Source organism: Mus caroli, chromosome 7 (assembly GCF_900094665.2).
Source record: "Mus caroli chromosome 7, CAROLI_EIJ_v1.1, whole genome shotgun sequence".
In the NCBI taxonomy this organism is placed as follows: domain Eukaryota; kingdom Metazoa; phylum Chordata; class Mammalia; order Rodentia; family Muridae; genus Mus; species Mus caroli.
In genome coordinates this window covers 79,041,279-79,063,980 of record NC_034576.1, presented here as the reverse complement: position 1 = coordinate 79,063,980, position 22,702 = coordinate 79,041,279, and the positions used below count along the sequence as shown (strand labels likewise).

Below are 22,702 nucleotides of genomic sequence, written 5' to 3'. Positions count from 1 at the left end.
GGACCTACCATCAAAAGAATAATTTGCTAAAGACATGAAATTTAAAATAAAGACACATTCTGGTCTGTATATTTGACTCTTCTGGCTTAAGATGTATAGAAACCCCCTCCTCAGAAGAAATATCTTTTATCAGATCTCACTTTATTCTTACTATGCTGATCCAAGGACAATGCAGTCTTTCTTGGAATACAGGAATAATCTATCACTTAGGCTTTCTGCCCTGAAGAATATGTGAGATGTTTTTCCATTCTGTCCGCAGGGAAACAGCAAAATCACTCTCCAAATACTAGGGCTGAGAAATAAAAGTATGATACTTTTAACTATCAACAAGAAAACCAAACACCAATTTGTAGTAAAAACAAGAGCGATCTCAAATAATCACCTTCTTATTTTTCTGAAAAGATTTCTTTTAGGAAAGTTTCCAGAATGTGGAAACACTAGATGATGCCCCCTGTTGTGATAGTTTGCCATGGATATGATTGCAGGGTTTATATGAGAAGGATCCAAGAAATTCTTTGCCCAGTATTACATGCCTACTACTATCTCATACTTGGATTATAAAATCTCCAGTGTAGAGGCAAGATTATATGTCTCCAAAGGTATTTAAGGTACTCTAGGCTAGTTCTCAGTTTCCTATGAACGGCAGATTATCTGTATAAACCACTCTATTTGTAAAAGGATTTAGAAGAAAAAAAATCTATAACTTCCAAGTCAATAAACCCCTCACCTCTGTACTCCCAGTTTGCGATCCAGCATGGGTTGAGCAGTGGGAGGTGAACAGTGGCCCCAGAGATCAGGAAATGCCATCGTCTTGAATCCCACAGCAGATCTTGTTCTCATAGCATTGGCTATATAAAGATGAGGATCGTGGAAAGGTATGTGTTTGGCATGTGTGTGTAGAAGTTTCTCTGTTGCTTCGATGCTTTCTTCTGGCTTGGTAGAATTGGGAAATGAAGCAGTTATCCTTGGGCAAGAAATTGCTTCTATGTCCCAAGCAGCCTGTTCTAAGGGAGCCTGAATGTCAGAGGTATCATGGCCAGAAGAATTGATCTCCAAACCATTTTGTTGTACGCTTTGGTTCACATTTGTTGCAGATCTTTGTTTTGAGGATGACGGTACACCAGACTTCCCTGTCTTCACCATGTGCAGAATGGACGTGTGGACTGTGTCTTTTCTTTCTTGTCTCGAGGAGCTGTGCTCCCGGTTAAAACAGTGTTGTCTGAGGGAAGCAGCACTTGGAATGTGGTGGTGATTGGCATGCAGAGTGTCTTTGTTGTTCAAATCATCTCCACATTTGGGTTCCAGTTCCTTCAAATTCAAAGTAGAAAAAAGTACATATTAATATTTCCTTCCATATAGAGAATAACAATTTATTTCTATACTAGCTGTCTGCAACCAAAGCTAAGTGTGACCCTTGTGATTTAGGAGCTTTTTCAAAGAGTCAACCAATGGAAATAAATTAAGCTTTAAGCGTAAACAAATGCCAGAGTCTCACAAAAGTCACTCTCAGAAGAGACTTTGGATGAATCAAAAGTAATTCTCTACAGTGTGTAAATTTTTTTGCAACCTCCACCCACTAACCCCTGTTCAATTACAGTCTGACTGAACAACTTCATTTATAGTGGCCTTGGTGATATGCAAAGAAAAGGCTTTCACTGTGCCCCAGGCAGTGCCTTTGATTTGAAGACTTTTTTTTTTTTTAGTTTATACACTGAAATGAAATTTTCTTCCCTGAAATTTTGACCACTGATCCTCTTCTGCTTTCTAGAGTGAAATAGGGTATATCAAGTCCTCTCTACATGTGCCTTTCTATGCCATTTGACATGGCTGGGGTCATAATTTGTTAAAAAGCATAAGAGAATAATAGAGATCAAAGGGAAGGTCTCAGCACCAGCAGCATCCTGGGATAGCATCACCAGATCTAAAATGTTCATTTGCCTTTATTCATGCAGAAGCCTGGATTCTGGACGATCACCTTTAACAATCCATCTCTCATGATGACCTTCCCAATCTGGCAAAAGATGACCTAAATCATCCAGAATTTTCATGTGTTCCTCAATGTGGAGCCAAAACTCTAGGCCCACCCAGCAGGCCGTGGTTAGTAATGTGTAATTTCATTCTGATTCTATCCTTGGTGTAGAGTGTCAGACATTATGCTCCTTGAGATTGTTCTGGTCTCCCTACTCTTTTTCCTTATGTCCTTCTCTCCGAAAGACCTAGGAACAATGATAATGATGAGCAATGTGATTCATCTGCACACCTCCGTTTGGCTTCCCATTGTTCTATAGAGATCACACCATGTGTTTCTAAGAAGTAGATGACAGTCTCTGCTTACCTCAAAGCTACAGGATAGCTCGGGACACATTGCATCATACTGTGCAAGTTCCTCCTCAGGGAGGGCAAGACCAGGTTTGGAACTAAGTTTGCTCAGATCAGTTTCCAAGTCATCATCCTATAGCAGAGGAAGGGAGAGATCACAGTCAAGAAATCCACCCTGCAGGCTGTCAAGACAAGAGACACATCTGCTGCTTTACCAGGTGTCTTAGTCAGGGTTTCTATTCCTGCACAAACATCATGACCAAGAAGCAAGTTGGGGAGGAAAGGGTTTATTCGGCTTATATTTCCATACTGCTGTTCATCACCAAAGGAAGTCAGGACTGGAACTCAAGCAGGTCAGAAAGCAGGAGCTGATGCAGAGGCCATGGAGAGATGTTCTTTACTGGCTTGCCTCCTCTGGCTTGCTCAGCCTGCTCTCTTATAGAACCCAAGACTACCAGCCCAGAGATGGTCCCACCCACAAGGGGCCTTTCCCCCTTGATCACTAATTGAGAAAATGCCTTACAGTTGGATCTCATGGAGGCATCTCCTCAACTGAAGCTCCTTTCTCTGTGATAACTCCAGCTGTGTCAAGTTGACACAAAACTAGCCAGTACACCAAGTGAGGTCCTTAGGTCCTCATCTTTAGACTGTAATGCTAGTCTAGCCAGAAAATAATATATATACTAGGTTATATTTCGAAACTTAAAAGAAAAGCATATAAAGCTTTTATTAAATCATCAATGTCAATATGCATTAGCCCTCATCAGAAATAAATATGCAATAAACTATGTAAGTAATAAAACAGCCTATAAGAGAAACTCTTTGTCTTGCTCATAAACAACATCATTGCTGTTATCATCCCTTTCACCTGGCTACCTTTGCTGTTTGGGTGATTCACCTACACAAACATTTAACAAGTACTTTCCATGCTTTTGTAGCTAGTCTAAGACTTATTGACGTAGAAACACAGGTCCATGGTCCAGTGGGACACGTCTTCTAGTAAGAGAACTGATACAGAAATGAAGTGAATGGAACACAGTTAATTTCTAGCCATCCTGGAAGTGCTGGCAGATGGCATTAAGGCTGGATGGAGTGTGGGTAGCTGTTTGGACTGAGTCACCTGAGAAGGCACACAAAGGAAGTCACTGTGATATAATGAGATCTAGAAGACACAGTGAGCCACATATAAAGACAATTATTCTTGCAAAAATAATAAAATAAAATAAAGGGCCTGCTTGAATTTGCATACAGAAAGAAGATGCCAGGGACATGGAGCAGAAGAGGAAGATCATAAAACAGGAGACAAGACAGCAGCAGAGTATGGCAGATGTGTGAAGTTTCTAGGGACAGTCTATTCTGCTGTGCCTATGTCTCTATGTGGAGCTAAAAGTTCACAAACACTCCTAAATTTCTCTTCATGGAGCAAATCATATGAGTAATTACACTTTTCTTCTAGGTCAGCATCCTGTGATACCTTCAAGGTGAGGCTCACTCCACTCTGAAAACATTTGTGTTTTCCAAGAGTGATGGACTCTTACAGGTACAATATACCCAGGATGATACTGTCCAAACTCTTGGCCTTTCCATACTTTGGACAGATCAAATTTCTTTACTAAAATAGGAAGCAAATACCTACCACAAGCTCTAGAAACACATTTTGAGAGATAAGGAAGAGGCCTAAATCAAAGAATAATGGGATGTTAAATGCTTAAATTTCTGAGTCAAAGAAAAGGAAGAAAATATTATGTCCCATCCATCATACATAATTTTCCTACAAACTTAGAAATCAATGGGAGGAGAGGCCCTTGGTCCTGTGAAGGCTCGATGACCCAGTGTAGGGACATTTCAGGACAGGGAAGCAGGAGTGGGTGGGTTGGTGAGCAGGGGGAGGGGGAATGGGATAGTGGGTTTTCAGGCCAAGAAAGGGGATAACATTTGAAATGTAATATATATATATATATATACATATATATATATATATATATATATATATATAAAATAAAATCAAAAAGAAAAAAGAAAGGAAATTCAAAAAGGAAGAAGTGGGTGGGAAGAAGGCAAGTGTACTCTATGCATGCTCTTCTCCCCACAGTTTGCTCAAATCCAATGCATTCATGAAGAAAACACACAGCCCCCATCTTCTCTCCATGTACCTTTCCTCTTTTCCTATGTTGACTCTGACAGTTCCTAATCAGATCAGAGCATTCAACTCCTCAGACGTTCTTCTCACAAGATTTTCATCGAATGTATCTACTCAGGTGTAGGTCACATCTATCTGTAATTTTCAAATAAGAATGCTACATGCTAAAGGCCTGGGTTAGTCCTATGAGTAGAAAAGAAACAGGTCTGGCTCCTCATCCACATCACAGGCAGCAAATGCTACAGTGTTTACCAAGGAAAAGCTACTTGCTGGATGGGCAGCTCTCTGATGCTTACTGTGTACCCCAAAGCCAAGCCTCATTCCTATGCTACCTCATTACTCTGCAGGTCAGACTTGCAGCCTGTTTTCACCATCTCCTCGGCCATAGGCTGTGATGAATAGTTTCTCAGCCCTCACTAATTTATCTTTCGCTTCTTTCCCAGCTGGATTTTTTATATTTGTTTAGTTTCTACACCCTCGTACCCTACAATCCTTCTAAGAATGGAATCAGAAAAATTATCAGTGCTCCCTACCATTCTAGCTAGCTGTGTGAAGTCAAGCACTGTCATATGCTGTGTCTCCCTGCATCAGATACAAGAGGCAACTGACAGTGCATCAGACATCCAGTTATCAAAGTGTGAGCAAGAGGGGAGTGGAAGGTGGCATTGATGAATGACTGCAGCAGCCCAGTATTATTCAAATGATTCTGCACGTACTCTATAGGCCTGCGTGGCCAAGCCAGAGCAAAGAACCAATTTGCTACTGATGACTTCAGAAATGATTCTATTTATCAACAAAACCCTGGGAACATCAGACTGTCAATAGCAGTCTAAGCTCAAAGATGGGGCTGAGAGATAGTCTCTAGATGTCTGCCACTGTCATCAGCAAGGTGAGAAATTGCTCAGATTGAAAATGCCAAAACCTCTTTCTTCCCAGAAAAGAAAAGAAGGGAACAGAAGAAGGGACAGGAGAAAGAAGGAAGGGGGAGAAGGATAGAAGAGAAGAGGGAGGGGCTTATTTCTTTTATTTGTGTATAATATTTTTAAGTTATGTGTATATGGTGTATATGTATGTGTGTGTTGTATGGTGTGTGTGTGTGTGTGTATGTGAGTGTGTGTGTGTGGTGTATGTAGGGTATGTATGTGTGTGTGTTTGTGTGTGTCTATCTGTGTGTCTATGTGTCTGTGTGCACAGAGGTCAGAGTACAACTTGGCAAAGATGTTCTCTCCATCTACCATGTAGATCGGACAGAACTCCGATCATTAAATTCTGCAGCAATTGCCTTTACCTGCTGAGCCATCGTGCTGGCGCAGAATTGTTTTTAAATTTGAAATTCACTTCTAGGACTGTCATTCAAATCATATGCTACAGATGACAAAATTAAGGGACTATAAACGGAGAAACTTATCCAAAACTGCATACAGCAGGAGAAATAGACAGAATTAGAACTCGTAAACCAACTATCATTTTTCCAGGAGAAGAGTTGTCAATTAAGAATGATTTGGCAGTTCCTGGAAGTATTTTTGGTTCATGTATGAGGGGCAAAATGATGGAAGCTAGGGGTGAATAGTGAGTAGAAAACATGGATGTTGCTTAGCATCCCATAGTATACAAGAAACCCCATTAAAAAACAGAAATATCCAGTCAATATTAAAACAATGTGAAAGTTTAAAACACCTATCACAAAAAAAGACAGTCAACAAGCTATGTTCTTCAGTTCAACAAAGAGACATACCCACTCATTCATGCTTTGTGGATGGCAGGATTTTTGTCATAATGGCAAATTGAGTCATTAAAACAAAGAAGAAGTGGCTCACAGAGTGTAAGATAGTCAATCACTATTTGACCTTTGATTTAAAACAGAAAAGCCTGCTGACCTTCCTTTCATGGATCACTGTGGGACAGGAAACGGGACATCGGTACTGTGGGAACAAAGCTGCACACTTTGCAAAGCAAGGAAGACTGATTCACATGGGCTTGAGTGAGGATGTACAGTGCTACATCTCCATGCAGAATGGACAGGAAATAAGAAAATCAATTTACGAAGACAGGCAAGGTCTAGCCAAAGTTCCCTAAAATATTTTTCTATGCATGTATTAAATACACCAACCCTGGGGGGTAGGGGATACACCAACCCTGATAGAATATTTGAATCATAATCAATAGACTTGGCTTTACAAAGAGACCATGTACTAGATGCATCTAGATGAAAATGACATCTGGAAAATTAAAATCAGTATCTGTGCTTTCCAGACATCACTATCGTTGGGGTAAGTTCAGTAAACATAAGGAAGTCGTCCTTTCTTCTGCACCGTGTCACCATGAATATTATTGCAACCAAGGGCACGTTTACCTACTTCTTTCACAGCCTCCACATCTGAGTCTTTATCCATCTCTTCATCACCATCATCGTCGAAATCTTCTGGATGGGAAAAACAAGGCAAAAGAATGAGGATGCTTATTGTCTGGTATTTATTCTCTCATACATTATGGCTTGCATTTCTTGTAAATGAGGGACCCATTATTAAGCAAGAGCACTGTACCCCAGCACATAGATGCTCGGTGGTTTGTGTACATGCTGTGCACATGAACATACAGAAGGAGGATGCCATGATGCTTAAACTGTTGCTCCATGATGAATCTGGAGGAAAATAACACATGAATGACAGTAGAGTTCCCCTCCCGCTCATTTCAGAGTATTGATTGGTGCAACTGACACTGTCAATGTTTACAGCATGTATTCTAAATCCATTGTAATTTAGATAGTACCTTGATCAGGTCCCTAATTTTAAAATGGAGTAATAGATTTAAGAATTACCCACTAACTTCAGAAAGGATCAGATGCCATGTGATAAAATTTCAACTGTGAAAAATCTGCTCCCTGAAGGATGATGAGATTAAAAAACAAAAACAAACAAAAAACAAAAGCAAAAGCCAAAACAACTAGAATCTTTGACTTTAAGGTCTTCCTGGAGGTTGAATCACGACACTTTCAGATATTCTAAAATGTGTATCACAGGGTTTTACACGGTGAAAATTTTATTTCAGTTTTTCCAAACAACAAATTAATTCCACCAATAGACAGTACAGCAAAGAGGTTGGGTCACAAAATTGGTGGAAAGATGACTTTTCTTAATTAGATGAGATGACAGTACAGGCATTCGGTAGCCACCAGGCAATGTGGCACAGCTAATAATTAGGGACCACATGAGAAAGCTTGATGCTTATTCTTCCTGTTTATGAGAAATCTACTCTTTCATACATGTCTCTAATGAGTTTATCAAAAGATCACAGTTGACCTGTACAATCACTGTTTCTGCTTTAATCCCCATCTCTCTGACATGCTGTAAAATGCAGTCATCTTAGAGCTGAGCTACCTACCTTCAGTCAGATGGAGTGGGAGCTCTGAGCTGGTGCTCCCAGGGGCTGGGAAGGTATAGGCACTGCTGGCTGTGACCAGGGGAAGCCGACTCGCAGGGTAACACTGTCTGAGGATCTGGATCACAGCAGAGATCACAAGTTCCATGTTCTTGTTCTCCAGGCAGGTCTGAGCAGAGAGAATATAACAGACCTCATGTGCAGCTCCCATGCAGGGACATTATTTTAGATAATGAAATGCACACAGCCTAAGTGGCCAGTAAAAAGCCTTACTGCATGATGTTTAGTAGTTGGAGCATTCTAATGGAGAACGTTGCCTAGTGAGAATGTGCATTTTCTATTTCCGTTTTGCTGCTCAGGTTAGTATTGTGATGAATTTACTCTGAAAGCAGGCTTGAACTTATTTCAAGGGAGGCTGCACCTGAGACAAGTCCTTATGCAGGATGCCTGAGGAAAGAGGAGTGACATCATCCTTCAGGCACTCCTGAGTCACTGTGAATGATTGCCTTGTTAGGGAATGGGTGGGCGAATTAATGGAAATCTTGCTTTTCTCTTTTGGCTATTATCTGAACAGAAAGAGAGAAAGGAAAAGGGATAAACTAAGCAAGTCCCATATGCCTATATTAGCCAACTTGCTGGTCTCCAAGCCCTCTGTGCAGACCCTGCTTGATACTTACTCAAAGAAAAGGAAACTTGGGTTTGCAGATGTAACATTTTGATGGCAATGGAACATGACAATACCTGTCTTTACAGACACTGTGAAAAATGGACAAACAAGTTTACTAAATTGAGACAGAGTCGACGTAGCTCAGTAACTCTTTGGCCAAAAAGAGTTTTCCCCGGTAGCTTAGAAAATGTGTTGTGTACTGAACTTGATGTAGAAATGTGTTCAGGATGAGCCTCCAGTCTGGGAATATTAAAGGGTACAGAAACTTCTTAGACCAAGGAGCCATAGGAATTGGCTGGTGAGCATCCCCCCATAAGGCCTGTATTACGGTGCTGTCCTACTGTGGTACCTCTATACTCATACTACAGATGGCTCATGGAAGTAAAGAGAGTTAAATATCAATAAAAATATAGCTGGGGAAGTGGTTCCACCGGTAAAGTACTTATAATGTAAACATAAGACTGTAACATTGATACCCTAGGAAAGCACAGAACAGTATATTTATAATCTGGAAAAATAGAGTTAGAAGAACATAGAGACCTTGCTGGCCAGCCAGCATAACCAAATTTGTGGAGTCCAGGTTCAGTGAGAGATCCTTTCTCCAAAAATAAAGTGGAAAGGAAATGAGGAAGCCACTAGATATCTGGCTTCTATACACACACACACACACACACACACACACACATATACATGTATATATATATATATATATGTGCATCTACACTCACACGCATGTGTGCACACATATACAAGAATTAGCAATGAGGGCTCTAGATACTGCTCAGGGTTAGAGCCCTTGCCTAGAATGTACAAAGCCTGCATTCAGTCCCCAGCCAGCCCTGTGAACACAAAAGGCAAACTGTAAAATATAAGTGAGGCAACTAAAAAACAGAAATGTCTTAATGCAATCAAGAATGCCACTTCCTCTCTAGTGTGCTCAAATGGTACCAATCAAGTGTCTCCGAGGACACAGCAGGAAACACTCCCGGTGCAAAATGAATTGGTTGAACAAATTTCACCTCTTTGGCCTGGTCAAATGGCCCCAAGTGTTTGTTGTAAAGTGATTAGTATTGAAAAGAAGAAAATGGAGTGTGGAAGAGAAATAAAAAAGGTAAATAGATGCAGATTGGAGACGACGTTCTGAGCTGCAGCCTTAGGAAAGACAGAGCTAAGTCCTAACCAAGAGCGTCCAAATTGCCAACATGTGAGAGCCCTGCTCTATCTGTAATGGCCATTGACATGGTCACTGATGATGATTGACGGCAACTGCTCTTTTGCTTTGTGTGAGATAGTCCAGGTGAGAGCTGAGTAGAAGAAGAGAAGCAAGCTTATGCATCTGAAAAGTGTGGCTCATACGATGAGCACGATACACAGAGGGTATCAAGGAGGGGGTATTAAAATGTACCTAGTCCAGGGCATTAACAATCACATGCACCATGCCCCTTGATAATGGGCCAGGTAGTAAGTAGGAGGGAAATGTCAGAAGACATCATCAGGTTAAAAGGTGAAGCTGGTAAAAAAAAAAAAAAAAAAAAAAAAAAGTCCCTGCAGGAGAACATATTATTTTAAAGACTGAAAGCTAAATGGGGCTATCAGTGCATGTGTGGAGTCCAAGTCATGGGAGTTTCCACACATGTAATATGCACACATTTCTATGTAACAGGCTAATCACATCATGGCCAATGTATGCAGCATTGTTCCATAACCCTTCTCAGGCTATTTCTTCATATAATACCGATCAGACATTACAGCATGGATTGAATAAACCTCACTATAAAGTGTAGGCTCTGCCTCCACTCACCTTTAGCTCCCTTTTACAACAGCAACTGGAGGCCGGGACCTGCTTGTTTGCTTTATGGAGGGATTACAGACATTACTGACTAGTCAAGGCACTGCTTCTGAAGCTCTGCCTATGTACTGGCAGCCCCTGACATACCAGGGCTTCATTTGCTGTAATATTTTTTTCACTGAGTCCCTCTCTTCAATAAGCAACTGTAAGAATCACCATCTCTTCCCTCTTCTGACCTTTTAGATAATTTTAGTACAGAATGGAGAAACAGCCAATAATATAGAGGACAGGCTGGGTGATCATGCCACCTGGAATGTGAGTGCCTGGCACCAGCTATCAAGGGGGAAATCTCACAAGGACTGAGTGAGATTAGAGACTTGGGGGATCGTGAGCCTACAGAGCACAGGGAAGCCTGGAAAAACTGAAAGCACTGCTTGATCCAGAAAAGGCAGAATGAAAAATGCAGCTATTTCATGACTGAGAAGCTCTGAACTCAGTAATGACAGAGAAAAACCAGGGGTGAGAGCAGACAGAAAATTAGATATTGGTTTGCAGCGCAGGATCACATTAGTGTTTAGAGGAGAATGCTATTTTAAAAGGAATAGGAAATGTCTAGTGACGCGATGAGGGGAGACCCCAGCACTCTCATCGGCTGCTTCATTGCCTCCACATGTACTTGTGGAGAGTAAATTTGGAAAGTTTCCAGAGAGGAGCAATGGGCACCAGAGACCGGCACCTGGGAAGATAACAGGGAACATGAGGCATATGAATGTGAGCAGACGATGGGTATCTGGGATACTCATGTCCCCAGCGGGATGGTATTTAAATCAGCCCCAGTCAAGTGTAGCTGAGGAGTGTGTTACTTGAGTTGGAACCCAAAATAACCTTATATTACACACCCCACTTGGTGCAGATAAGTGCCAAACAAGGGAGTCACTATTCCCTTTGCCTGGGACATTTCCCCCCTTAAACTTGGTATCATGAGCTGTCTAATAATTTATATTTGGGTGTCTCCCACTTACAGAGGAGTTAATGTCTCTACATGATCTTCTCCCTCCACCTATAGGTGTCGCTCTTCCTTTGTTGGTCTCACAGACCACCTAAAAAACTCTTTCTCATTGGATGGTTCATTTATTTAATGCCTGCCTTCTGCTAGGATGTGTGTCCCATGAGATCAGAAGTCTAATTGGCCATGTTCCTCACAGATTCCCAGTAATATTTAGTCCAGTGACAGCTCACACTCAGAAGAAAATAAAGAAACTACTTTAAATATTAAAAAAAAAAACAGTATGCATTTGCCTGAACACATGAGTCATGTGAACTTAGTGTACAAAAAATTCTAAATGTTTCTATTCCATTTCATTTTTGTGTGTACGTTTATGTTTCTTTTATTTCTTTTGTTGTTGGTATTGTTTGAAACAGGGTTTCTTGGTGTAGCCTTGGCTGTCCTGGAACTTACTCTGTAGATCAAGCTGGTCTCAAACTCAGAGACCTGCCTGCCTCTGCCTCCTGAGTGCTATGCTTAAAGGCATGCACCACCACCATGCTGGATCATATGTTCCTTAAAAAAATAGCAAGTTGATGATTTGCAATGTAAGATGATGGTTTAAAAGTTTCACAGCTTTAGGCTAGGAGCTGTTATTCTGGAGCCCTACCCAATCACTATTCTCTTTGTCATTTCTAGTAATGTGCAGACAATAAACACATAATGATTGAATAAGTGAATTAATGAATGAATGAACACATACTGATTGAATGAGAATAAGAATGAGTAAAGGAAAAGGGATTTGAATCCAGAACACCTGCCATATTGAAACAAGAACCACATTGAAGTTGTTTTCCCGTTTTCCCCGCTCTGTTCAGGACAATCTCCAAGTCTTGGAGCATTACCCAGAAACCATCCACCTGCTGTGGAAATCCCCATGCTGGCTACCTGTGCAATGCTGAAGAGAGTCTCCATGCCTTGGGCTGCCAAGAAGGCCTCCCTGCCAGAGCGGAGGGCTACAATGTGCCTGAGGCAGAGCAGAAGCCCATGGCGGATCGTCACATAGGCATTGGTCACATCGCGGCTGTGCCAGTCCTGATGCAGCCTGAGCAAGCTGTTGACATAGCCTCTATTCACTGCCCTGCGGCAGTTAGACTCTGGAGACAAAGGGAAAAGGTCGTGTCAATCACAGCTCCGCAGGAAACAGTTGCGGGAGAATGCCACACTGTGTTGCTACATAATACTTACAATGGCAATAACAGTTCAGCATATAAAACTGGCAGGTGTTATTTATACAAAATCAACATTTGTAGTAGTAGGACATGGGGTTGTAACAAGCCCCCTTATATGGTGACCTGAGAAGGACACAGCATCACTTCTGTAGTACTCCTGACAGATCACATGACCTTAATCTAAGCATTAGGAAAGCCAGCAAACTCATAATGAGGTAAATGCTACAAGACATGCGACCTATATTGTTCACAAATGTCAGGATCATAAAAAGAGAAAAAATAAAAGACATGGAATGGCGACAGAAAAAAAAAAAAACTAAGAAGACCTGACACCTAAGAACAGTATGTAATTAAAATTCAAATAATAGTCCAATGGTTTTTTTCCTTTTGCTAGAAAAAGCATCAGTGACCCAGGGGTTAAAATTCGGGTAAAGTGTGTAGATCACTTCATAATACCGTGTCAATGTTTATGCTATGTCGCGCTTTCTTTCTGATTGAAGCACTCCCTCTCCCTCTCCCATAAGACTCTAAGATCTTGAAACTCACACTATTCACAAGACCCTTCCCAAGGCTACAAAACAGTAAGTAACTGTAGTGATAGAGGAGGTACTGGGGGAGCCACCACCTGCAAGTTCTGAAGGGAACGGCCGCAAGTGTCATGAGTCATTGCTCAGACCACTTGATGCAGCTGTCTGTCTGAGTCACCCACATCCCAGGAACTAACCTTTCACCATGCTCCTACAAAGCAACCACAATAACCTCCGTTGTATCACTAAGCAGACTTAAATAGAATCTTTTCTTTGGTTTGTCATCAGTACCCTTTTCTGTGATGAATATATGTTTATTCATGTCTCCACAGGGAAAGTCACATAACACAATTGGCACTCAACGTCTGCTTGACAGAGCCATAGATAATACTGAAAGACGCTGTTGAATGGATCATGCTACTGGCATTAAGACATACAACTGAGTCTGATATATCTGAGGGTGGGGCATCCTCGGGGACAGTCCCAATGCAGTGCAGCTACTTTCCTCCATGTAGTGTGGCTCCTTGCTAATAGTGGCTGTTGTATGCTCCCTGCAATGGATTGATAAAACATGTAACTGATGCTAAGTCATCTGAGGGGTGAATGGCCTTGGAGGAAATCACAGGGTAGTTGTCTTCCTCCAGGTGATACAAGATGGTTCATCTTGAGTCAGGCATGGGTTTGAACATGCACCTAGATGACTGCTAGAGCAGAGATACTTCAATACTGAAAGAGCTCCAAGGAGGGCCATGGTAGCATCTATGGATGGTAAGACCTGGAAGTCCTCTCTGAAGGGAACCACATCTGAACTTTCTGCCTTCAGTGAACTTCGCTCATGTAATGGGGGAGTTGCAGTGGGAGAAAGATGTGTAGATCTTCCCCCAGCACTAGCGTGAAGAGTGGGAAAGCTGAGGTGGAGGTATTTGCTTATCATTATGGCTGATGGGACACAAGACAGAGAAGTACACTTTAGATCTTGCTAATGAGCTCCTCCTGGCATCCCCAAGCATGGAATCCATGGGAAGAAATCAGACAGCATAAAGAAAAAAGAGTGAGGTCAAAGAGATAGAGAGTACTATTCCAGCCCAACCCTTGATACAGAGAAATTGGGATCCTTGACAACCCTCAAGAGACTGGAAGCCCCAGGGTGTTTAGAGGTAAGGTGGGGTGGGGGTTGGGAGCATCCACCTGGAGATGGGGTGGGGTGGGGAGGAGGTGTGGGATGTGGAGCAGTCAGAGGGTGGATGGGGAGGGGCAGGGAATAGAATATGGAGTGTAAAAAATGAATTACAAATAAAATTAAATTAAGAAAAAAAGAATGGAAGCTTCCACAACCAGGAAGCATTCTATCTCTGAACTGTTAGAATTTGGAAATAATTTTAAGCAAGGTATGGACTAGTCCCTCACAGCCATGCTTGTGAAGCTCAGAGACATGGATGCAGACAGACCAGTCTAACTACTAAGTGGAGTAACTGAACAATGTATCTGCCCATCCCTCCTAGAGACAAGGACTTTATATGTCGTGATGCAAGGGTCCCTCGTGGACAGGCTCATACACACCATTAGGAATACTTGATTACTGAGTGAAGTCCTCATGAATACCAAGAATGGAAAGAGGATGGACAGATGTTACTAAGGGAATTAGGTGACAGGTACTATCCGATGCCCATTTCACTGCACTGGCAACTTTGTGTTCACTAAAGAGTTAAAAAAGAAATTACTTCCAAGGGGCCTCAAGACTAGTTTGGAGCTTTAGTGGCCCTGCAATGTCCCACAAAGTAAGGCAAAATTGAAGGTTGGAGGGACTCTGACAAATCTTCATGCCTCAACCTGGCACGTAAGTCATGTTCATGAGGTACATGCCAAATATTTCACCTTGTGAGGAGGTATACATGTGGGAGTTTTTCCCCATGATGGGTCCTTTCAGCAGCCAGGTGTGGCTGAGAAAGAAGCAATGGGTGCTGGACTGGAGCCTGTCAGACCCAGGAAGCCAGCTTTCAAATTGCCTTCTAAATGCCCATAGATCATCGCTGCCATCAGCCTCAGTTATGGAGAGAAGCGTCCCTTTTCTTTGCAACAGGCAGTGCTTACTTCAGAGACTCATAACCTGTTATGGTGCTGGAAATAAGTGACTGTTACTATGACATAGTGGTTCAATGTTTCCATAAATGGAAGAAAATAAGCTGACATACACATCACCTCCTCCAAGGCTCAGAGAACACTTCTTCTCAAGGGCCAGGAAGCTCACAAACTTACAATATTGACAAGGTACCCATTTCCAAAGTTAGGTAAACAGTCAATAGTTGTGGACCAAAGACTGTTTAGTAGAGCACCTGCTTGCAAGCTGGGCAGGGAGTGTCGGCTATGCTGGTCTGTGAGTCATGACCCATGCAGGGATCCAGTGTTTGAGTGATGTAGCCGCCTGAGTTTCTTTTGTTCTTTTAAGTAACCCATTATTCAAGCTCCTGTAAGTCACATTCCAAAATTAATTGGTTCCCCAAGATAGACTTTCTATATCATCAATTCTTTGGTGTGTCATTCCCTATCTGAGAGGAACAGGCATTTGTTTGTAACTCCCTGAGAAAAGTTACACAACAGCTTATTTTTAGATTTTGTTAAATAGAGGTTATATAAGAAAAATCTCCTACTTTTTAATAAATTCACTATTGAAAAATGTGTCTGTAAGTTTTTCTCAGAAAGAAAAAAAAGAAAATAATGTTGGGTTAGGAATAGAGAGAGATGGGGGAAGGGCAAAAAGAAAAGGAGGGAAGGCAAGAATGACTGAAGGAAGAAGGAAAGGAGGAGACATCTTCATCATATTTCTATTCTCTGTGACTCTACTAGGTTTGCTGAAGAAAAAGATCAAGTAAGACACTGATTCAAAGGTTGTTATGTGTAAGAGACATGCTGTGTGCTTTTCCCACAGTCGAGAAGCCAGTTAAGGGACGACCACTGGGTCACATGTCTATATGCTTACCCTGTCAACATTTGCTTCCTCTGCTCTAGTGAAACCTTCCCCTCTCCAGGCGTGACGCCAACATGATGTATTTATTCCTCAACTCATGGACCCTAAAGTAGTACTTCATTCTCCAGCCAGCCAGATTAAATGCACTGCATCCAAACCATACAAGCAAGCCCTCTTCATACCATACTCCATTGAAGGAATGAGTCAGCAACCTCTGTGAGCAAGCCCTTAAATGGACCACAACCTTTAATGAAGGTTGGTCCCCTCATGTGCTCTCTTTCCATCATACACAGAACTCCAAGACATATCCAGATTCCTTCCCAGAATCAATGGTTCATCCCTCTTTTCTCCGGGTCTGAAACCAATAACCGCATCTGTAACAACTTAGATTCTGTTCTATCATCTTGTTAGACACAGCAAACCAAATCTCACCCTGGTCAGCACTGTTCTCATGGATGGCTGTCTGAGCTTATGGCTCCTCTAGAGAGAAGGACTGTGAAACCAAACTACAAAGAAATTACGGCAGAAGGCAGGGCTCAGAACAGAAAGGGAACTCCTCACAAAAAGACTATTAAACACCAATGTGGGCTGTGGAAAGAGAGCAAGATACACTGCTTATGTTCAGGCCAAGGCAGACAGTTCACCATGAAGGGTTACTTTGTGAGGTTTCCTTGTGGCTGATAGAGATTTAAAAGTTCTGCCTTCCCCTCTGCTACACCATGATTTCTCTGTCCCAGTTTTCCAGGTTATATCCACTGAGACTATTGTATGGATGTGTTCATCAAGATATCTTGCAAGTTGTCTCTGAAGAAACACAAGACCAAGGATAACTCCAAGGTACCTCTGTCAACAGTTAGTCTATGCTCTTTTTCAAATTAACTTCCCTGCACTAAGGGGTGAGAGAATGCGTGTGGAGATGTCAACCCAACTAGAGGGCTGTGGTCTTCGAGCTCCTACAAATGAGGCATACTGTGGAGCTCTAGATGGCTGACTCTGTGACTTTGCCACAGATGTTCAAACCTCGCCCTTCTCTTGAGGCTCCATGGCTCCTTTATAGGATCTACTCCTGCTGGTTTATGAGACAATATGTGCTTCTAGCCAAATGTGTGTGAGGGAGCTCCCTTGAGCTATAGTCAGAAGAGCAGAATTATAGCTTCAAGTATTATTTTTCCACAAGACCATGTAAGTGCACACAAGTGTTAAAAAAAAAAACAGCAGGGAAATTTAATGTTGTATTCCACTGAGGTTCTCCTCATAATATTAACAGACTTTTTATTTTGCTTGTTTATAACATTTTAAATTGCAGGGCTTCACTCAACACCCCTGAGAATTTTGACCCATGTGTGGAGTTGATTTTATTTTGGCTTTTCCTTTTACAATATTCTGTGCAGCCATGACCCTGAATTGAGAGTGATGAGACTTATGCCCAGTGATAGGTTTGTAAAAGGCTTAAAGCTCTTCAGAAGCTTCCTTTAACGGATTAGTCCTCTGTAGCAAAAGTATGCCTTGCCTTGACTGGTCTTGGCTACAGTCCTTAGCTGCCTGAATGGGGTTCCAGTCTATCTTATATCCAGTTTTTAAAAGAAAACTGGGGACTAACCAGGAGGCATTAAAGGACAATATTTCTTGATGAAAAGTGTCAGAATGGCAAATATGGGACACTGGGGGAGGGTGGATAACATTTCTTTTTATCTATTTTAAGGCAATGCGACCAATAATACATTATCCAAATGACCTTCATTCATTATTCTCTTTGGGTGGAAAGAAGTGAGTAACGGAGAAAAAAAAATCTTTAATTGTCTGAGAGAAAAATCCCTTATCAAATAGCAATGATTTTATTCATGGTTTTCCTGTTAATCCCCAACAAGCTGCCATGTTTACTAACACCTGAAGAAACTAAGCCCCCTTCTTTTCTGACCCTACATCAGTCAATCTTTCTCTGAGAATGGTTTGGGAAGTTTTGTAAAAGTCAATATGCATCTACCAGCCGACAAGTGGAGATTCATCAAACTTTGGAAGAGCAAAAGTGGAGAAGAGCCAAAGAATGAAATGAGGGTCACTGGGATCAGTGGCTCAGAGGAGTTCCTGGGAGATCTGAGAGAAAAACACCACTTCTCAGCATAGAAAAATACTCAGAAGAAAATGTGAGTTTTCAGATCCAGCTCTAGGTGAGCTCAGAGTCTGGAGGACTCTAAGTTTTCTAACCCTCTTTCAAGAAGACCAGCTCTTCTATAGTCTGACTATATAAATGGCTTCTTCCTAAACTTGTTTTTAGAAAAATCAATTCCTATTTTATGAAGGTGTGTGTGCGTGTGTATGTGTGTGTGTGTGTGTGTGTGTGTGTGTGTGTGTGTGTGTGTGTGTATACATTTTCACTTCCTAGAAAGATGAGGCAAGGTACACAGACTGGGATATGGAAGTAGGGAGAGAAGTCCTGAAGCCTATGTCTCCCTGCTTCCTACATATCCCTTGTTAGGTTGGCCACTCCAACTACAGCTAAATATCTTTGGCCCATTTTCCATTGTGGAATCCTTGAACAGCAAAGAATTGATTCATTTGTGTTCTCTCTCACTCCTGTTCAGCTTTCTCTGCTGTACTCCTCTCCCTGGGTAATGTCCTCTTGGAGCTTTACTTGTAGCTAATTCTCAATCTGAAACGTGGTATACAGGAATCCTTATTTTTACTCAAAGTGTTCTTAATTGGAGTTAATTTTTTTACTTTAGTGGAGACACCCACTGGTGTAGATTTTACACTCAGGTAAGAAGAAAAATAAATAAAGCAGAAAGAATTATGCTAAGAAATCAGTGGTACTTAGCCAAGTTAGCTCCAAAGAGGGGTTATTGGTGGTCCTGATTGCCTGTTCAGGTTCTTCTTACATGGCTACTCCAAGTGTTTTACAATACATTTAAATAATTAAGAGTGTAAGGGAAGAATCATCCTGTGTTTGGAGCTACAGCCTGTAGACTTTTGGTGTATGCCATGTTGTCAATGTTTAATCACAGGGCAAGCAGGCCTGCAGGTTACCATAGCAACCACCTCACCTTTTGTCTTACCCCATCTCCTTTAAAAGTGAATTATCTACCTAGCCCCTGAAGGCATTGGTGAGCAGAACCATCCTTACAAAGATATTTGTCTTCTAAACAGAAAAGCCTAGAGACCTATAAGCCTCAAAGGACTGACCTTCTCCTAGAGAATCTGGAGCCTCATGGCAGCTGCTTGTGAGAGATGTTTCGGGTCCCAGATTACTAGTACATCTACAGGCACCCCACTACTCTGTCCTCTTACTTGGCAAAGGAAAAGGAAGTTGTCTGCCATTGCTGTTCTTTATTCCCTTATCTTAGGATTGTCTCATTTTTTTTTTTTAGAGGTAGAGTAAGGAAATGTAGGACTCTGCAGCAGAGGAGCATATGAGACCCTAGCAGCTGCATCCTGGAATAAGGCACACAGATACACCTCTAAATTCATCATTGCTGTCCACAGGTATGTCCTTGCTTTCATTTCACACCCAGGATCTTAGGATCAGGGGGTGAAGAGGACACAACATCTGTTCCAACACCACTGGGAGTAACTGGGACCAGCAGGATCCAGGGACGCAGGAACCCTGTCAGTCCTGATCTCTGTGAAGACCCTTTTGCATTCTGACAGCTGTCTATCTGGAGGCCTGAACAAGGCTGGGCTCCACCACAGTCCAGCTGTGCACAAGTGAGCATGTTATTTCACATCTCCACTGTTTAGTCTTTTTAATCTTAAAGACAAGACAAACAACCGCTTCTTTGCTCTTAGTTTGAGAGTGTTAATTGAAATAATATCAGAAAGTAAGCCATCTTATGCCAGAGACACACTGACTGCTCAATGCCTGCTGCCTGAGAAGATCACCATCATCAACACAATCGGCACTGTTTATGAGTCTATCAACCTCTCTGTTCTTATGCACAACAGAGAGTCAAATGTTCCATCACTATGTGTTCCTTTTGAAAGCCCCATTCAAGAACAGAAGCATCAGGGTCACATAGCTTTTGAGGGTGAGCATTCGCTCTACCATTTACCATTCACCATGTGAATCAAAATAAATCCATAGATGTGAGTCCTTATATAAGACCAAGAACAAATTACCCTTTCCAAAACTACATTGACACAGTATTAAAATTCCTATTCCAGAAAGAAGTAGGGCATAGAAAGCAGGAGCTAGAGAAAGTACCCAAGGAGCTGAAGGGGTCTGCAACCCTATAGGTGGAACAACAATATGAATTAACCAGTACCCCCAGAGCTTGTGTCTCTAGCTGCATAGGTAGCAGAATATGGCCTAGTTGGACATCATTGGGAGGAGAGGCACTTGGTCTTACAAAGATGGTATGCCCCAGTACAGGGGGAATGCCAGGGCCAGGAAGCGGAGTGGGTGGGTTGGGGAGCAGGGCAGGGGGAGGGGATAGGAAACTTTCGGGATTGCATTTGAAATGTAAATGAAGAAAATATCTAATAAAAATTTGTTTGGGGGAAAAAAAAGAAAGAAAGAAAGCGGGAGTAGTACCAAAGCAAGACCAATAACCACTACAGGGAATCCATGGCAGAGCAAGTCAGCTCACCATAATAGAGAGCAAGCAGGGGGATTCAAATGAGGCAGGGCATGATAGTCACCAAAGGCATGATCCCATTAGCTACTTCATCAAGCTAGGCTTCCATCCTAAAATTTCCCAAACACTCCAACACAGTGCTACCAGCTGGGCACATGGGATCCAACAATTAATTTCATGAGGATATTCCACTGTCAAACCGTAAACCACTCTCAGATGTAATAAAATATATGTGTCTCTAAGAATAAATAAATGCAAGGACTTGAGCCCTTCTGACACGTCTAGGGAGAGAAACCATGTCCAGCTACATTGCATGCACTAATATGCTATCTTGGGGAAATTCTTGCCTTTAAAGATCAAAGAGTCTATGCTTTGTTCAGAAACTTCCTAAAAGTCCATTTTCTGAACATGTGTGAGCTCTTCCCTCTCAAGAAAGAAAATGGAGAGCAAGCAATCACATATCAAGATCCAAAAAAAAAAAAAAAAAAAAAAAATTCCCCTATATCGTCCAAGATCTTCTTGCAAGCTTTTTCCTCACTGTCTGCCAACCAGGAGCCATTATATCACAAAGTTTGCTCATTCCTAATCAAGACCTCATACTAAAGCATGCACTTTGACCCACAGCACTCAAGCCCTGCAATATCTCACCTGGAACTGTCCATTCTGAAACATTAGGAGGCCCAAGCTAAGGCTGTCCCTACCTATAATATGTACTGTGTACACCTTTGCAATAGATTGTTTATGCTGATCTTCTCAGCGAGCCAATTTAGAAAATATCTCTGGACAAAATAGCCTTTCCCGGGGCTTCCAAATTACATTATAGAACAGTGAGCTGCCTGCTTTCCCACGGCATGGCCAGATACAAGGGGAACTATTTATTAGTTGAATGTTTCCTATGAGCTCAGCGTCAGCTAATCATTCCGCACGGATCATCTTGGTTGTCTTAGGGAAGCGCTGTAGAAAAAGCATTACATTTCTAACTTTACAAATGAAGGTGCAGAGTCGGAGATTTGTTGAAAGGCTTATTTAAGTCCACCGAGCTTATAAATGGCATCTCTAGCGTTCTAATGGAATCTCCCATCTGACCAAAGAGCCGACATATTAAGTTGTTCCCAAACCCTGGATGCCCCCCGTTAGCATCCAGTTTTGTATTCAGCACAACATTTAACCCTTACCAGTACAAGTAGCTTCTTGCAAAATGTTTCTGGAAGGCTAGAGATAAAGCAGAAGGGCCCCAGAGGAAATGGGTTTCTCCCCACATCTTCCCTTTGCCCTGATTCTTCCAGACCCCTAACACTTCCTAGTGAGAAGCCAATTCAGAAAGGGCTAGGAGCACAAATAGGTAACCAATAATTATTCAGGTCTCTCAAGACAACGTCTGTGGGTCTTTCCTGTACCCAGACACTCATGGAGGCCAGTCCTGAAGTCAGGTTCTGACTGTAATGTGAGTGTGTTGATTTTGAGGAGAGGTGGTACCGTTGGCCTCCCTCATTTACACATTTCGTTTAGTAATGTAAATACAGCTCAGTAAACTTAACTATAAGGTGAGTGTTAGTTTCAAGGAAACCCTGATTTCCCATCACCTGCCTTTATAAAATTAAAGACACTTTCACTTAGTTCCAGGGGTAGTGGCTCAGATGGAGAGGAGGCCACCCATAGTTTTTCCAAATGAGTTTGAATCTAGATGTTTCTCTTTTAAGCTGGAAGCTACACTTAGAAACTAACTTCCCATGACATAGTTCCAAACCAGAGGGGCCTTCACTCTCTCAGTTAAGCCTTAGCATCTGTATCTACCTCTCCCTGAACAAGAAGAGGTTCTGCCATTTCTCCTGTGTTCCACACTCACTGCCTAGTGCAGGAAGATTGGTAGCTATGCCACACTGCACAACAGAAAGCCCAATAGAACAGAGATCCTCTGATTCAAAATTCTGCATATTCTGCATCACATATTTAAGCAAACCAATAGTCTCATACCGTAATTTACTTTTTTCTTCTTTCTGTAGGGCTCAGGGGTTTTTTGCCTAAGACAGGCCGAACTGTACCAGTGAATTGTGATTTAATCGTGTTCTCTCTCTCTCTGTCTCTCTCTGTCTCTCTCTGTCTCTCTCTGTCTCTCTCTGTCTGTCTCT

At 41.9% G+C, this 22,702-nt stretch overlaps 1 protein-coding gene across 1 annotated transcript in view; it reads right to left on the bottom strand.

Annotated features, from left to right (window-relative positions):
* The window catches only part of Agbl1 (ATP/GTP binding protein like 1), an 842,475-nt gene that overhangs the window by 669,408 nt on the left and 150,365 nt on the right, over positions 1-22,702 (bottom strand). The window contains exons 7-11 of the mRNA XM_021168273.1: positions 12,227-12,435; positions 7,841-8,006; positions 6,817-6,881; positions 2,336-2,452; positions 728-1,308 (exon numbers count right to left, since the gene is read on the bottom strand). Coding sequence (XP_021023932.1) covers positions 728-1,308; positions 2,336-2,452; positions 6,817-6,881; positions 7,841-8,006; positions 12,227-12,435 — 1,138 coding nt within the window. The remainder of the gene's footprint in view (positions 1-727; positions 1,309-2,335; positions 2,453-6,816; positions 6,882-7,840; positions 8,007-12,226; positions 12,436-22,702) is intronic.